This window comes from Plectropomus leopardus, chromosome 2 (assembly GCF_008729295.1).
Source record: "Plectropomus leopardus isolate mb chromosome 2, YSFRI_Pleo_2.0, whole genome shotgun sequence".
In the NCBI taxonomy this organism is placed as follows: Eukaryota; Metazoa; Chordata; class Actinopteri; order Perciformes; family Serranidae; genus Plectropomus; species Plectropomus leopardus.
The window spans coordinates 2729464-2747090 of NC_056464.1; the positions used below are offsets into that span (position 1 = coordinate 2729464).

Here is a 17627-nt window from a genome sequence, read left to right on the forward strand (position 1 = left end):
TAATTTATTTTTTTTTAAACTTTGTTTAAAAAATTACTAATAAATCTACCCTCTACCTTGTACTGTATAGTTTTAAAAATCACTTCACTTCAAGTGGATGGTGGAGTCCACAAAACAACTATGACTCAGTAAAGTTGTGAACGATGTAATTGTGAATCACTCCTAGAGCGCATTCACGAACGATAGACACACAAACGTAGATCCTAACATCTAATTTGGACCACACAATGTTTGTTTTATGTTGAAAAAGATGAATGAAGTTGTGCACTATTTTACTGTTTGCTTTTTTTTTGTTATTCCTGTGACTTTAGTCATCAGTAGTTGATCCGTCTCACTGACTGTAGCAGATTCTGGCCAGTAGATGGAGCTGCTGACTGCTGTCAGGAGAAGAAGATGAAAGAAGAAGTTCCTCCAGTGCTTAAAATATCAGCTTCTTAATATCAGCTGATCTCTTTCATTCAGGATTTAGGAACAACCTTTAACATGCTGTAATCACTCAATCATGCCTACTGACGGCTGTGTGACCCAGTGCAGGGCTGCAGATGACACAGAAAAGGAATTTTTCGCTCAGACACTGGCGGGGGTCTCTAAAGTTGGTTTTGTCTTCACTGATGTCCTCTTTTACCATCGCCAGAATGTCAGCAAATTGATGATGACAGCTAGACCTAATAGAGTGTTTGATCCTCCCAACTCCTGCTGTCTTTGAAGGATCTGGTGAACTCATATCCTGGTTATCCTGGTTTTCTATTTGTTACTCCTCAGCCTCCTTGCAGCGTACAGCAGCAGCAGCTCATCTATATCCATTTTTGTGAGTGCATAGTGTGTGCTCTGTGCCACTGTTTACAGAACATTATTGGTCATCAGCGAGAAACTTGAATAAATACAGCTGACTGAGAGAGAAATTGTTGATGTATTTACAGCAATATTAAATAGTTATTAGAGGGAGAATTATGATATATGGAATAAAAAGGATTTTGGGTATCGGCTATCGACCAAACTGTGATTGAATTCCAATGTGATTTCTGTCCTCACATTAAAAGGACTTTGTGATATGACCAGCTGAATCAACACGTTGGTTTAACATTACATTTGGCGGGGGGAAAACTGATGAATCATGTGACTGGGAAAGCCTATTAAGATTCAGAGAGGCATCCACGGAGTGCTCTGGGGATGGCATAATTCTGTGAAACAACGTGAATGTTAGCATCACCCTGGTTTGTCAGTAAGTCTATGGGATTTTTCTATTAGACTTTGGATTACTGCAGAAAATAAGCTCCCTGGTACAAACGTTTATGATACTTTTGAAGCCTAAATGCAATCGCCAGAAGTAAAAAAGCTAACATCAGGCGATAAACAAACTACACTACGGCTGCATGACTACAAGTCACCACCACTGCGAGACTGTAAAGCCACCTTTAGACAAGAATGGCCCTTCTAAAAAGAGAAAAGTCTTTTCTTTGTATATTTAAATAATTCTGCGTTCATATAATAACACTGTGAAAAAAATCCTGGTGTACACGAATCTGCAAAAAACAACCGAAAACGCTGTAGTATGCATGCCAGGCCAGTAGCTGGCAGTGTAACTGTGTTATGACACACCATAGAAGAACACCAGGTGCAAAGATAAAGTGCAGCTGCGCTGTTCTCACAGGATCCTCTCATTGCCAGGTTCAACTATGACAGAAGGGGTGGCATTTTCAAGATTACACTCTGGAACCTGGTTTCAAGTTTGTGTTTTTGGCTCCCCAAAACCCTGTAGCCATGTGAACCTAAGGCAAAACCGCATCACATTTCATGCAAGAATCATTATCATGTGAATGGCCCCTAAAGCTGTGTTCAGCGCAGCTTTGCATTATGACCTTCTATAGTCTCATTTAGCCACTTGTTAACAACTAACAACTTTTTTACGACACAAAAGCTTCATAGTTCACAGTGGGGTATTTTTCACTGACGTATTTTATGACATTGAAAATGTGAAAGTCATTTGAGCTTGTGATAACCACAGGCCTTAATTCAGGCTTGTAACCAAAAACACATTAAATAACCCATTGGCTTTGTGACGGGGGGAACCACGAGTGCTGGAATGCTAACTCACTTCCAGTTTTCAGCGCTCATTTCTGTATTCGTCATGTCCTTAATTTACCTTGAGGCCCGGAACTTTCCCATGGTGCCTTATGGTATTTTTTTGCTGTAAACAACACCTGTAAATATCCAATGTTTAATATTTATTATTTACTATTACATGTTATGATTATTTGATTAACTAATCTATTTTTATTGAAGTCTGTTTGGGTTTTCCACTATGCTGAGATTTTGTTGTGAGGGGTAGGAGGGGTGGGGTTTGTGAGTACCTATCTGCTCACTTTAAATGATTAAAAACCCAATAAAGATAATTTGAAAAAAAAAACAACGCTTGTAAATGACAGCCTTGCTTGTAGCAGAGGTGGATGGAGCATTGATCTGTTTGGAAAGAGCCATGGATGGGATGGAGCAGAGAGACCCCATTGTGACAATTCATGAACCATCGGCCTCTTGTGTTGAAGGCGAATGGATGAACCTTGACACACTTAAATGGATTTGACTGAAATGGCAGAATAACTTAAAACTGCTGCTCAAAACCATAGAGTCAGAATTCAATGTGGGTTTGGAGGAGGGGGCGGAGCTTTCGGAGCATGGGGTGGGTGTTGTATGCAGATGCAAAGAAACAATATTTACATGCACACTTCTAAAGATGTAGTTGTAGGGAGAATATTCACCATATTTTGTACTGGCTTGTATTCACTTCTTACTGCTATAGCCTGGTAATCTGGCTTCCCTGTCAGCAGACTAATGGTATGCTGGTTGGCCCTCTGCCTTGGAAGAAAAGTGGAAGAGAGACTTGGCAAAAAGTGTCAAGGAGCAGCGAGGGGGGAGGAAGGGGACTGAGGGAGGGGAGGGGGGGAGGGAGGGAGGAGGGAGGGGGAGGAAGGGTCAAAGCTACAGAGTCGACATCATTTCAGGTAGAAACAGAAAATGGATACATATGTTTTTAGATGCCTGTTGCTTTTGGATTTGATCACCTGACACATAGGAGCCATTGATATATCTAAGACAAAGTCAACGAGCAAAGACAGAGCAAGGGGAGAAGCACATCATGAGGTTTGGCTCTTCAGGTTGCACACTCAAAGTCATTCGTTCTTGAGAAGAACAGATGAAACGCTATCTGATTCAAAACATTTGTCACATTCTCATCATTAAAATGTGGAGAACTTGCCTTCTTCTTTTGTGGTGGGTTGCTGGTGTGAGGAGGTGTGCCACTGTCCGGGTAGCCTCCTCCATAATGAGGCTCGCCGTAGGGTGACATGGAGCCGGCACCCACATCTCCCAGCAGCCCCTGGCCGCTGATGGAACTGTGGAAGGACTCTGCTGGGGAAAAGCCACCTTCTGACTGGGAGAGGTGGCGCTCGGTGGCCACGGGGTTCCCCAAGTTAGCGTTGAGGGGCGAGCAGGTGTATATGAGGTTGAACTCTGTCCTGAAGGCCTGCTCCCTGTTCTGGGAGGTTAGCTCTGACGAGGGACAGGACACTGGGTTAAGGGAACTGGTCCCTACAGATGATGGGCCCTGGGAATCGTGGCCTGAAGGACCACCGGGAAGGGAAAAGTCATCTGAGGTCACAGCCACAGGGCTCTCCAAGCTGGAGGGCAGTGACAGGTCTGGGAACTGAGGCCGAGGGATGTCAAAGTCTGTCTGAAGACACGGCTGAGGGTGGAGAGGGAACAGAGGTTCATAAAAAGACAGGAGGGGAAGAAAAAGTGATTACACAAAGTACAGACACAAGCCAGCAATTGAAAGCATTGAACTGTTTGCATCAGCAATTAGGAGTCAGTGGCAGAGAGATGAGATCGTACCTCGGGAGAGATGGACTCTGGCCGGTGAACAGGAGACGCCTCAGGGGATGATATGTTCTAGAGACAAAAGCAAAAGCAATTAGACACACATGGTGTGTCCCAAATTATAAGCAAATCAAGTTTCACTGGTATGTTGATGTTGAAGTAGTTCTCGTCACGTCTCGTATCTTTAAACCAAAATTAAGAGTTAATCACATCAAGCACCAAAAGGTTTATTTGCGTACAAACAATAACTCTCGTTCCATGATTAACAATGTTCCTCGGATCTAATTTTGAATAATTACTTACACTAAATATACCCCGGGGGGTTGTGGAATTGATTGACCTGACTCTGAGGTACACGTGTTTACACATATTAGTGCTAACTGTCAATCGCTTTATGTCTTAACATTTATATTTTTACACACACAGATTACACATACTAATGTTATGTTTAAACATTTAAATATCTACATACTAGTGCTTATTGTTTATTATTACTGTATTTCCATTTTGATATTTATATATTTATATACCTGTGCCTGTGCTTATTTCTACTTGTGATAATTCTCTATGATGGCATCAGAGCCACTTTAATGAACCACAATTTCCTCACGAGGATCAATGAAATATTTCTGATTCTGATTATGCATTTATGCGCCATTACTGTATGCAAATGTATAAATATCACAAATTGTGTTTGTGGATCAGAGTGCGCTTACTTCGAACTGCAGCGGCGTGTTGCAGCGGCTGGCGGGCAGTGAGGGCATGGGTGAGTAGGCCAGGCCGTTGGGCAGCAGGGAGCCGCAGGGGGTGTGGAGCGGCGGGTGGAGGGAGTCTTCTGGGAGTGGCGGCGTGATGGGTGACAGCGGACGAAGCAGGTGGTCCGAGGGTGCTGGTGTCGTCTCTGGCATGTACTTGGAGCGACGCTTCTTAAACGGTGCGTTGATTTCTGTATAGAAAACATGAGATGTTGAAATAAAACATGTAAGGAACGAATACACTTCTAGTTTGAAGAAGGTATAAAACAGACGACACACAAGTGTAAAATATACAACACTTTAAATCTGGGCTGCACCCCTCATTTAATGACACCTTTAATAATAATAGCAGCCAATTGCTTAGTTCTGATCTATAGTTCCTGTTTTTGTCAGCTTTGGTGCCGTCAGCACACACAGCAGTAAATGAGTCACTGGATGGGGGTGGGGATGCACGTACCAGTGGACAGGGGGTTGGGGGTAGATCTGCTACTGGTGCTTTGCTGGGAGGAGGTGGACTCTGTGCCGTCCTCCACACTGGCCGAACAGCTTTCGTCCTCCACCTGCTTTATCCATCTCTGCATCAAAACATAAATTAAACAAATTCATATTTGTTTAAAAGACATTGAAAGAATCTTGGTTCAACTTATTTCAACATCTCAGAACATCTTGAGTTTTATAAAAGAAGAAACGAAGATGACAGAATTTAACATATTACAGAGAGTTACATCCAGTCACATTTGTGTTTTAAGGAGAACACACTGTGTGAGCAATTTACGGTTCATGGCAGCAAAAACAAGAGCTGTACATTCAGATTATTTTTAACCAACAAGCAAAGCAAACTGCACAACATTTCATGCAAATATGGAATTCTGTGGTAAAAAATTGAACTCCATTTCAGGAATTTTAAAACTTTCCGTTTTAGATTAATTGTTTAAAGGGGATCTACTTGCACTTTTTTAAAAAGCATACGATATTCTTTTGGTCCAAGACAGTTCAAAAATATTAGTAAACATGAACAACTCCAAATGCCAAAAAGCAGAGTGGTAAAAATCAAAGTTGTGATGTCACAGTGTGAAGTGTGGAGCGGCTCCAGAGCCAGTGAATGGTGGAAGATGTTCTAGATGAAACTGAGAGCAGCCAGGGCAATGTTCTGAATATATTGCTACAATTTCTATTTCAGAATTGAGAACACTACAACAGAATAAATCTCCTTTGGTTTGACAAAGAAAACAAACTCTCAACAAAATCAGGCTCACATTCTTTGTCTTTGGAGCAGCTACAGACTTTATACTTGATGGCATCACAAGTTTGAGACTTCCTTCTGTTGTTTCTTGCTTTTACAGAGAGTTCAGGTTCACAAATTTGCCTGACCTTTCCCAGGCCATGGAAAAAAAACAGTTTTACTTTTTATTTACTTTTTTCAGTTTTGTATTTGTTTGTTTTTGTATGTTGTTTCCTTAAGTTCACTCTACTGGGTCTCTTGAAAGGCGCTATATAAATCCAAGCTATTTTTATTATTACTATTATTATTATTACTATTTGTATTATTATTAGCAGTGGTAGTAGTAGTAGTATTTTGGAATTTTATTTTTGGCGGTGTTCCCCTTTCAGAACCTGCCTGAAATATCCTTTCACTAAGGATAACAACATTCATCCTACGTTTTATATTAATACACTCCATCTCTCTACACCTTGCTACAGCTCTCACCTTCTTGAAGCAGCCATAAGTGCCGTCCATTTGGAGCGGGCGGGGCCGGCGTCTCTCGGGGTTGAAGGGGGAGCCGAAGCGGACGTAGTGTCTGGGTGTGGTGCAGATAAGCGATGAGTGGGAGAGGCCTGGCAGCATGTTGAGGGTGGTGGCCAGCACCGTGGGGTCAGTGGTTATCCGCAGCGGGCGCTCAATGGGCACCTCCTGATGGACCTTTTCCCCTCCAGGGATTTTATCATTCAACCACTCTGTCACCAAGTACTGGGGACAAGGATTTATGATTAACTGTGTGTTTGCTTGGAAAATTCAAAAAAATCTGATAAAAAAAAAGCTCAACTGGATCATAGTACTGCCAACATCCTACAAATCATTCCTAGAGTCTAATTTCCTCTTACCTTTTTGGTCTTGGGGTAGCGCAGGTTGCCTCTATTGATGCAATTTAGACCCTGGCCTTCTCCATCAAGGAGATGACCCCCGAGGCCACTCTCTCCGTGCCCATGTTCAGCACCATATGGGCCCTGAGACCCCTCCTCGTCCAGGGAAACGCCCTGATCAGCTGATGACAGTGTGGCTGCCATCGCTGCCGCCGCAGCGGCTGCGGCAGCTTGCTGGGCGAGGGCTTGGCGCTGCCGCCGGGCACGCTGGGATGAACTTGACCGGTAGCGAGAGATCCGACTTTTGGGCCGAGGCTTGGTGGGTCGTGGAGGTTTAGGGGGAGCTATCGGGGCGGGCAGGTTGGATAATGAGGTCTTTTCTTCAACTGAAGGCGTTTCCTGAAAGAGAGGGTATGAATAGAATAAATTGAAGTAGATGCAACACACACACAAACACAACAAAGTAAAAAGTCTAACAGGTGTGGATGAAACGACCCAATTTCTCTCACTGACCATGACGTAGGTGGTACGGCGTGTGCTGACCCCCACTCCAGTGTTGTGGGGTGTGGGAGTGTTCCCAGCGGGGTTTCCTGCCCCGTCCTCACTTTCCACACCCTCCTCCTTCACCTCGGCTCCTCCCACTCTCCTGCGCCTCCTCTCCAGGTTGTTATATGTCTACATGGACAGGCAAAGACACAAGAGGGGAGTTACACAGAGAATTACCTCAAACATTGTTTTCTTCTGAAACACAAATGTATTGTTGGAACAGGACTGTCACAGAGAACAAAAACACTTTTGAAAAGTATGCTTGGATAGTGTAACAGCTGTATGGAAAATAGTTAAAATGTCATACTCTTTTACTGGAAATGACAACCCCATTTTCATCCACCTCTCCTTCCTCTCCCTCTTCCACCTTCAGCTCATCCAGCAGTCTCTCCTGATGGCACAGACGGGAAGCACATGATGAAAACATTGTTCTCAACTAAAAACATAAGCAATGTTTGGCTAATTTAGGTAGAATGTGTCTAAAAACTGCAAACAGACTTTTTATAACACTTTTTGCTTATGTGGTAACATTAATATTTACTGGAGGCTTCATTCTATGTTTAACCTTACATTAAAAGATATTTATTGGGAGCAACACTTCCTCTTAAGATGGTCAAACACATGCACAGAAGCACTTGTGCGCACACACACACACACCTCTGTGTCACTGGTCCCCTGCAGTTCTTTGGCCTCTGGGTGCTGGTCAAGGGTCTGGTTGCTGTCACCGGTGAGGCCGCTCTCCAGCTCTCTCCTTCGGGCTTTTCTCCGTCGGGTCTCTGCACCGACCAGGGGGGAGGGAGGCGGCAGGGAGGGGGTACTGAGCAAATTCTCCCTTGGGCTCAGGTTGTGCTTCTGCACGGGGCAGTTCTGGTTGCCCTTATGGCACGCACAGTCCACCTTGTAATTACTGTTGGTTTATTGAGAGAGAGGGGCAGACGACACTGGAGAAATTGCCAGAGGATGGAACACAACACATTCTGTAACAGCAACAAGCCTCCACCTGAACATGCACTCATATTTATGGTATGTGAGGACTTGCACAATTATCATTTACAGCTCATTTATACTCCCTTTATGTATGAAAACAATGCATTTTTTTCAAATGTTGTAAGGATCATCATTCCATGCATCCGCATACATCCACTAGATGGCACTAGAGAGCAGAGTCAAAAGTCTCTAACAGCAAACAAAGCCATTAAATACACTGCAACATGTGGACGGAGACTTCTACGCACTGTTGTCACTGATTCATTCATTTACTACTCATTTACTTACTATTAATGTATGAACTGGAGAGCTGTTAGTTTACATCTTACAGTGAATAAATCTTCACATTTAGCAGCGGCATGGTAACAATCTAACTTAGTGAGCGGTAGTGGTTGTAGTATGAACAGGTGAGGCATGTGTTATTGCGTCTGCTGAGCTCAGACTATCGCTATTTAGTCACATTAGCAACCATGGAGCACCAGTGCGACTTGCAAATCTTTGTAATATATACACTGGAGAGCTGTTAGTTTCCAGCTTGCAGTGAATGAATCTTTATGTTTAAAAGGCGCTGCAATGATAGTTTATCTGTCTGCTAACGCTAACATTTGACTGTTGACCCGGAGCTTCAAGTTCAGGGCAAAAACAGACACTTTCAACCCGTTATGAGCTGGGTCCTACAAAATTAAAGTACCATGGGGAGTGCTTTGATTTACTTAATTATAACAATACTTTATTGAACATCATCATAACATTAGTTTATTTAACTTTATTTTATGGCAATAGCAACTTTATTTAACTATACTGTAACTGTAGTTCATTTAATAATTTTGTATTTTAGTAGTTTCTAGTAGTTTAGAGGGAAATTTTCAAATATTGAGATATGTATCGTGTATCACAATATAATCTAAAATATTGCAATTTCATTTTACAGTAATATTGCCCAGCCCCAGTTCAAATGCAGGTGCAAGAGGGATATGGGTGGAGGAGCCATACTTACCAGCTATTGAACTCGTAGTCAAATCCAATGGTGACCTCAGCGTCCTTTGTGATTTGACTGACGGCGTAGATACACAAGTGGATCATGCCATCAGCGATCATATGCCGGACCTGGAGAAGAGAACACAGGCACAAGTTATTTTAGTTTAAATCGAAAAATACAACCATGAAAAGCAACATAATAAGCAGGCAGCGAGATTCTCCAAAGCTTGGGGGCTGACCTCAGCGTTGGGCGTACAGGACCTCCTGATGAAGCGGGCGTCATTTCCAAAGGTCCTTGCATCAACACACATCTCTACATCATTAAACTTTGAGTAGAACAGCACAAATGGGTAGGGTCTAGAAAAAACAGGATGACAATGGCATCATAAAGCCGCACACAGGTGATACAACAGGTGAGAATGCTGGAATTTGTGTATATGTCTTTGGTCCAAAACACTGACTGGATAAAGCTTGCTTCCATCTGGATGCAGATTTAGTAAGCGAAAATGCAGGACTAACAGACTGAAGAATTTATTTGTTCCTGCCGCCATTGCTTTTTTAAATGATTCAATGTGATTTTAAATGTATTGTTTTATTGTATGTACTGTATGCACTTATACACTTCTGCTGGCTGCACAAGAATTTGCCCTTTGGGGGACAATAATGATTTCTTGAACTTAAACTTAAACCAAACAACACAAATAACCAAGATCTCTTACTTTTTGAAGAAGTGCCCGTTGACTTCAAACTGTTGTTTGAGCATGACCTTTCCCCGGTATTCAATGATGAGCGTGTCAGCTTCCAGGTTCTTGGCTGCTCGAAGGATCTTCCTGTGTTTCTGCACCCGTGTGACCCGCCCCAACTGGAGCTGCAAACAGCAGATCACAAACCAGTTATTTGCAAATGCAGAACATTTGTCAAGGAGAAAATTACTCACTCTCTTTGGTCACACCACAAAGTTAAGCTGTTTATTTAGCCCTTAAGTACCATTTGGCTCATTTTACGTACTTTTCATGCTTCATTTTTGATCATTTTGGCTGTGTTCATGCATATGGCATAAATTTTGGCAAGATTGTAAATTTTTATTTAATCTTGGAATTTCCAGCTCAGCTTCTACAGTAGGCCTAAAATACACTGTGGAAACTAAATTGTTACATTCAATTGATGATGTCATTTTTGCCATATTTGGCATATGGAGAAAATACATGCTTTTTTTTACTAGGTGCACTGTCACAATCAATGTTACGGCTCATCAATGACATATCTCAGGCTGTAATAATCACATAATAATAATAATAATCTACCTTGCATGTAGTTTCTTAAAAATAATTCTTTTTCAGTGGGTTTTTTTTTCATCTAGAAATAAAATGGCATAATGACAATAACCTGTTTTTTAAAAGGTTAAAATTCTGAGAATTAATCATTTATATATATTTATGATTAGGACTGATGTTAGTTTAAAAAAATTAACTCAATGAAAGTAAAAAATTACATGTATAATTTTTTTTTAAAGCTTGATATTAGTGATATGAGTGTGTGCAATATTAAAGCAGGCCCTGAGGGTTAATGTGTTTTTATGCACTTTATTATTACTGGATAGTTACACAGAATCTTTTGTAACGCTATTTTTTTTGCACATGCATGCATTGTGATACACAAGATAAATCAATATACTGGTCTGGTTGAGTTGGAGTTTGTTTGGTTCAGGAGTCGGACTGACCTGCATCTGTGAGCCCAGCACTGTGTTGTTACAGGCCAGCTCAGTGCGGTTGATGGTGTCCATGGCATCGACTGAGGTGTGGATCTGTGTGGTGGAAGGAGGCGTTGCAGTGCCGCTCTCGGCCTTTGAGACGGTGGTGCTGGCGGCGCGGTGGAGTTGGAGGAGAGTCTGGACGTCAGCGCTGTACTGATTGGCCAGAGCCTCCTCATACTGGTCCGTCCACTGGCGGATCCTGCTCTCCCATCCCTCTGCTGTGTTCTCGTCCAACACGCTCGCCTCCGTTGTTGAGTTCTAGGCAGAAGACGAGAGGGAGTGGGTTGCAACCGGAGGGTTTAATTCGCAGTGAAATAATAGCATTAGGCTGAGTGAGAACTGAATAACTTAACATAAAAGTGAGGTTAACTCCAATATTACCTTCATCCTCATAGACTTTCTAGAACCTTCTCTGAAAGCCTGAAAGAGGGAAAATTAACTCACATCAATGCATGGATCAACCTGCAACTGTTCAATCAATCCAAAATGAAATTGAGGTATTCTCAATGTATTTACATGCACATGAGGATTCCGGTTATGAACGGGCTTTTGAGTTATCCTATCTTTGTGTTTGAGAGCATGCAAATAGTCAAGCAACGTAACAGAAAGTGGTATCAAAATTAATATTTCCCGTCACTCACATCTCCAATTGCTGATTATTTTTGTAAAACATCACAGGTGCCTGTGCAAATACATTGCAGTAATCAGTAACCTAGATGCAGGTATTTATAGGAGGATATAATGAACATTTCTTTTTGTTCCATGTAAATATATCCCAAATATGATCAAAAACAGGATAAGCCTGATACCTGATACTCATGTCTGTGTAAACACACTCAATGTGGCTTGTAAGAAAAAATAACAGCTTAATATTTGGCGTTGATCTTAACGTTGATCATTTTCTTCTTTATCTGTCAGGATTTTAAGGTTTGTCAGGTTTATCTGTCATAATCTGTTGTCTCAAACAGTTGCATACTTTGACTTTCTTGCCCTTCGGCGTCCCGCGGGCCTTCTCTGTGCTCTTCTTTCTCTTTTTGGATTTGCTCCTTTTGACCCGATTGACAGTGAGTTTGATGCTGGTGGGCGTATGCTGGGTGGCGGTGTAAGAAATGGTGGAGGGTGACACCTCTTCGTCACCGCTCTCGGTGGCACTGCTCTCTCCAGCTGCAACCCCCACAAAACACCATCAGAAACAAAACACATGCATGGTCGTCACGGAGCACTTAAAAACTGAGGGAAGATGAATTCACCAAAAAAGACACAAAACAACGTACCTGAGACATTTTCTGTTTTTCTGTGTTGGCCTTTTGCTCCTTTCCTCCTGTCAAGTCTCCTGCAACAAAAAAGGCGGTAAAACACATCAACACGAGACATCAACGAGCCGCAATGCAGATACAAAACAAGTCAAGTCATTGTTACAAAGTTCATGACAATGTGAAATCAAAAAAACTCCTGCACAGACAAAATCTATTTAGCAGATTTTGAGGAAGGCTATAGAAACTGTTAGCCCAGCATTTTTGAGAGGGCTGTTTAATGTTGAGGAGCAATCACACTTAAAACTTGAGGTTTAGAAACACAGAGTAAGATATATATATATTTTTTTTTTTTAAAGATTATTTTTTGGGGCTTTTATTGCCTTTAGTGGACAGGACAGTTTTAAGCGTGAAAGGGGGAGAGAGAGGGGATGACATGCAGCAAAGGGTCGAGGCCAGAATCGAGCCCGTGGCCACTGAAGCGAGGATACAACCTCTGTATATGGGGCGCCACTCTATTCACTGAGGCACCAAGCGCCCCTAGAGTACTATATTATATAGCCAACAAATGGACAGAGGGTCCTGACATGAATACATCCCGCAGCATTTTGAAGAATATCACTTGTGAGGTGTATTATGTGAAGGCACACTACCAGGTTTTGCATCAAATACAATAAATGAAACATCTTGATGCAACTATAGCGCCTCCAGGATTTCATGGGCTGTTTTTGTGATATTTGTGGTCTGAAATGCCTGATTTTGCGGCAGCTTTCCTAAAAAATTGCAATGCAAGTTTTCTTTCCATCATTAGAATTTGCAATTTTTTTATGTTACAATTATATAGGATGCAAGTCATGATATGATGCATCAGCCCAAATAGTGGTATAGTTCTATTTCAATTTAATATTTAAATATTTTAGCTGGTCCAAAGTTTTCTTTGTCTTATGTAAGTCAAAACCAGTCAGTATAGTTTACACCGTGTGACTGCTGATCCAGCAGCTGGAGCCTTTGCTTTTCCATCTCTCACCTGCAGTTGTCACATTTGATGAGCAGGCCGTCCGGCGTCAGGCTGCAGTGACACCAGCTGGCCACAGCCCCGTCCTCCTCTGAGGAGCTGTCGCTGTCGGCTGAGTTGTCCTCAGTAGTTTCGTGATAGCGGGAGCCGCGTACCATGCCGTTGAGATCCATGCGGGGAATGATGGTTTGGGAGAGCGGGGAGGCGGGGGGGGTGGGGGGAGGGGGTGCGCCATAGTTGTGATCCTGACAACACACAACGGAAGACTGTTGCATCTTCAAACAACGGGTGTTCAGGCAAAAGGGAAACGGAAAATGGAGACGAATGAAAATGAGGGCAAAAAAACAGGTACGTGAAACAGTACAGCTGTTAATAACGGAAGTAGTTTGTGGTTACAGAGGGCTAATAGTAGGATAGACATTCATGTCTTAAATCAAACTCAAAGCACTGACAACCCTTAGTTTAACTCTTACTGTTCTATTAGAACAGAACACAGAACTTGAAAAGATTAGAATAGAAAACAAGAAAAGATTGTGCAGCTCACACGGAGTTATTATTTTAGCTTTGAAAATGTTTATGCATGTAGCCTTCTCTGAGTAATAGAGAGTAATAGTAATTTCATTTAAAAAGACATGCTATGATAGAATTGATGATAAGAAAAGAGCAGTTTGAACTCACAGCATATGGTAGTCCCCGATACCCATGACTCTGTGCGCTCCCACAGCTGTGGTTATTGTAGTTTTTTTCATTCACGGCAGGGCTTGCTTCAACTGACTCAGGGCTGGAAAAGAACAAAAAAATTATTATTCTAAGAAATGACAACAATAAATATAAAACTAAAACTAAATGTATAAAACAGGAGGTATTTTGCACTATGCTTTGCCATGGGACAGCGATCAGTCACTAGATGGCACCACAAGCCTGAAGTTGCTCCCCAGCTTCCAAGTACAGCAATGTAGGAAATGGAATGTGGGACGCCATTATGTTATGCAACTCCTTTTGCCCTTTAGCTGAGGCCTGGCCAGACAGTGCAAAACCTTGCCCCTCCCCCTACCCCCCAGTCTCCCAATTCTGGGGCACTTAAATGTCAAAAGAATCAAAACTGACAAAATGTTACATTTACATCGCTGGATTTTGTATATCTAAGCAGAGACGGGGTATTTTCCTGTGTGACAAATCTTACTCAGACTGTCTTTGGACATTTCCTCAGACACTGCTCAGCACAGCCAGGGCTGATGTGAAGATATGATACAAGTCTGCCACCATACAGAGGGAAGGCTGGACCAATCAACAGTGGTCACAATAACAGATGAAAAATGAAGCCCCTGAGAGTGGGCTGTCCCTCCATAGCACAGAGTGTGCGCAAGATAACTGGAACCTTTGTAGCATTATAAACAGCCATTTGTTTCTTTATATTTAGCATAAGAAATAGCAGCACAGGCCTGTTACACACTGCACGCGAGTGCGACTGTTCAATGTCAAGTAAGAGGTTGTGATAGTTTCCAATTAAGTTCCCACAGCCTTGTATATTTTCTGGTAAATAAGAATAAAATAACGGTGAGAACTAAAACTTCTGAATCTGAAATGCTTGATGGGGCAGATATAATGCCAGTAATGGTACTTGTTCATTGTCCAGCCCCATACAAGACAGTCAGTCAGTACGTTTACATGTAGTTTATTGGAGACACGGTTATAACTCTATTAGGCCGTTTAACTGGACTACTGTCCTTTCCCGAGCGTACGTGCAGCCGGGGAGAATCTATTTATTAACGGAAATATGTCCGACTCCACCACACAGGTGGAGATATGCCCCATTTCAGGTAGGTGCAATAAACCTGTATTATTTATACAGTCTCTGATACAAACCCAATCACAATGACAAATGTTTATTTACAATAACTTTGTGATAGAAAACTGCCACGTCATGAACATAAACCCAAACAGCTCTGAGTAAACTCTGTCTTCATTGATTAGTTTTAAGCCACCTAAAAATCAGCATCAGTATAGGTGTACACTATATTTAGAATATTTTCACAGCTTGACCTTGCTGTAAGACAGCTCTCACTGATGGGGATTTGAAGCTGTTATATCAAAAACAGCAGACTGCACAGAGACAACAGTCATTTTACTCCATTGAACAGTGGAGCTGCTGCTCTACCACTGCCTCCATCAGCTGCTGTGGAAGCTAAAGAGGAGCAAATATTCAAGTATAGTCAACACTTAAACTGATGTGGATTATTTTTAGGGGGCTGAAGGATGTTTTGCTGCAGGCCCCGTAAACAGCAGAGCATCGTTTAGTGTCTGTGCCGGTGTTGTGGGACTGTACTTTATTGATCAGAGGAGGGGGGTGTGACTTTTTTTATCAAAAATGAATATAAAACACTACTTGTTCAAGTTATATGTCCTCACCTAAGCTAAAAATATAAACACAAGTCCCTCCTAAATGCTTACATTTTTTTAATGCCTTACCCTTTTTGCAGGACTCCTTCCCCCTTATAAGTGACTGACAGTCCCTATCCCAAACCACCAAGGGAGGCAGGCATGGCAACTAGGAGTTCAGGCAGAACACCAGTTACAGTCAAACTGAGGTGTTTACATGACAGAATAGCTCGACTTCCAGTCAGATTATTTGGGTGTTTTAGTCAGATTGAGAAAATGAATTAAGTTCCATTTCAGGTGGACTAACATGTTTACATGTATTTTTAAAGTCCAGTTTTAGGCGGACTAACACAATAATTTGACTTTTTCTAACATCATGTAAACGTACTGAGTGTTACATTGCTTCTGTTTAGACAGATTTGAGTTCATGTGCAACCACCCTGACTGAAGCATCACATACTGTATTTCCTTTCCTTTATTTCTGTCTGGTAAAGTTTAGTCTTTGGCGGACTGCACTTCCCATCTCTTCGGGTCTCTCCTGCAGATATTGTGGAGAAGACAGAAAACTGCTGACAGGATAGTGGAAGGAAGCATATTTATCACAACCCAAGGTGCTACAGCTGTAAAGAAATGTGTACAAAGGGGAGAGTCCAGTAACACTGCATGGACAGCAGGGCTCAACAATAAGGACTGCCTGGGGCAAGTAAAAAGCCATGTTGGGTGATTAATCTAGCGATTCATTTGCCTCCTAATTGGGAAAATGGCAAAAAAAGCTCCAACACATTTTTATTTTCAAAGCGACGATGGAGATAGCTAAGAAGTGAGCTGCATAGCTTCCTTCTCTGTTAGTAGTTATACATGCACAATACTGATCCGGCCATTGCAAGAAAATGTCGGTGGGTTTAGGCAAAGTTTATAAGCTTAAGTGCAAGCAATTATTTGAATTATTCTGGAAACAGGAGTTTAGTGGGGTGGTGTTAGAGGATACGGGAATAGATCCAACTATGTATTACACAGCTAGTCGAACGTTTGAGAGAAAGGTGGATAAAATGTGGGTGTTTTACAAAGGCATCTCTTTGTGGTTATTTGATAAATGCTAATGAATAAAATGATTTGCATACGGGCATGTAAAATTTGATCTTAAGCAAGTAGATTTTCTGACCAACTTGCCCACTGAGCAAAGTAAAAAAGGCATTGAGGTTAAACCTTGAACATATTGTGTTGCTTTAGGTGAAAGAGTAGTTTTAATGATGGAATGATGGGTTGGAACCTATTATCACAACTGTTCTTCTTTTCTAAAGGACTCAACTATTTTTCATTGGCCAGGGATCCCTGTCACATCCTCAAAAATCCTGTGAGGTTACTGACACCAAACCTGTAATGCAGTGATACTCAGCTTGAGGCCATTAGCCAAATCTGCCCCCCAAAAGGGTGCTGAGTGGCCCTACAACCATTTTCTTACTCATAATGAAAATAAACTGATTCACAAAGGGATTTTTTGTTTTGTACTTGACATTAGTACGATGACAGGGTGCATAAAATGCATCAAAATAGAGCTTGTTTATCAAAGAAATTGCCAGTGGAGGACTTCCCGGTCTAAACCCCGAATATCATCAATACCAACAAACGGAGAGCAGCTACACTGCCTGCGTGAGCAGCACTGGTCAGGCACATCTCAGCTGCTTGTCAGCCGCAGCACATCTCAAGAAACTTTGGCTCGCCAACTTTTTTAGCATACTGCAAACACTTGTCAGCAGAAATAGACAGCTAAAAGTCTTTTGATAACTATGTTGAGTCTAAACCCCTTTTTATTAGTTTCAATGTCTATCTTTCACAGAGATGAGAAAATACAAATATAACAGTTTTACTCAAACTTTCCTGCTTCCATTTTAAAATAAAAGTCTTCTGACAGCGTCTCTGTCAACAGAAACCCATCAGTTGTTGACACAAGGCATTTTATTGTGAAACATTTGCAGGACTGTGTTGTTGACAATGCAGGAGCTTGC

At 41.9% G+C, this 17627-nt stretch overlaps 1 protein-coding gene across 4 annotated transcripts in view; it reads right to left on the bottom strand.

Moving 5' to 3' along the window:
- setd5 (SET domain containing 5) overlaps positions 1–17627 on the bottom strand; it is a 47736-nt gene that overhangs the window by 7443 nt on the left and 22666 nt on the right. For 2 of the 4 annotated variants that reach the window (XM_042498384.1, XM_042498392.1), the window contains exons 3-20: positions 13921–14023; positions 13255–13517; positions 12249–12307; positions 11951–12138; positions 11356–11394; positions 10942–11232; positions 9941–10089; positions 9461–9578; positions 9241–9350; positions 7914–8163; positions 7564–7647; positions 7224–7385; positions 6732–7109; positions 6337–6597; positions 5086–5203; positions 4590–4819; positions 3889–3945; positions 3254–3739 (exon numbers count right to left, since the gene is read on the bottom strand). In XM_042498384.1, the coding sequence (XP_042354318.1) occupies positions 3254–3739; positions 3889–3945; positions 4590–4819; positions 5086–5203; positions 6337–6597; positions 6732–7109; positions 7224–7385; positions 7564–7647; positions 7914–8163; positions 9241–9350; positions 9461–9578; positions 9941–10089; positions 10942–11232; positions 11356–11394; positions 11951–12138; positions 12249–12307; positions 13255–13517; positions 13921–14023 (3346 nt within the window). Of the gene's footprint in view, positions 1–3253; positions 3740–3888; positions 3946–4589; positions 4820–5085; positions 5204–6336; positions 6598–6731; positions 7110–7223; positions 7386–7563; positions 7648–7913; positions 8164–9240; positions 9351–9460; positions 9579–9940; positions 10090–10941; positions 11233–11355; positions 11395–11950; positions 12139–12248; positions 12308–13254; positions 13518–13920; positions 14024–16081; positions 16160–17627 lie in introns of those variants that run through there. The other 2 variants (XM_042498405.1, XM_042498398.1) reach the window with 2 other exon arrangements.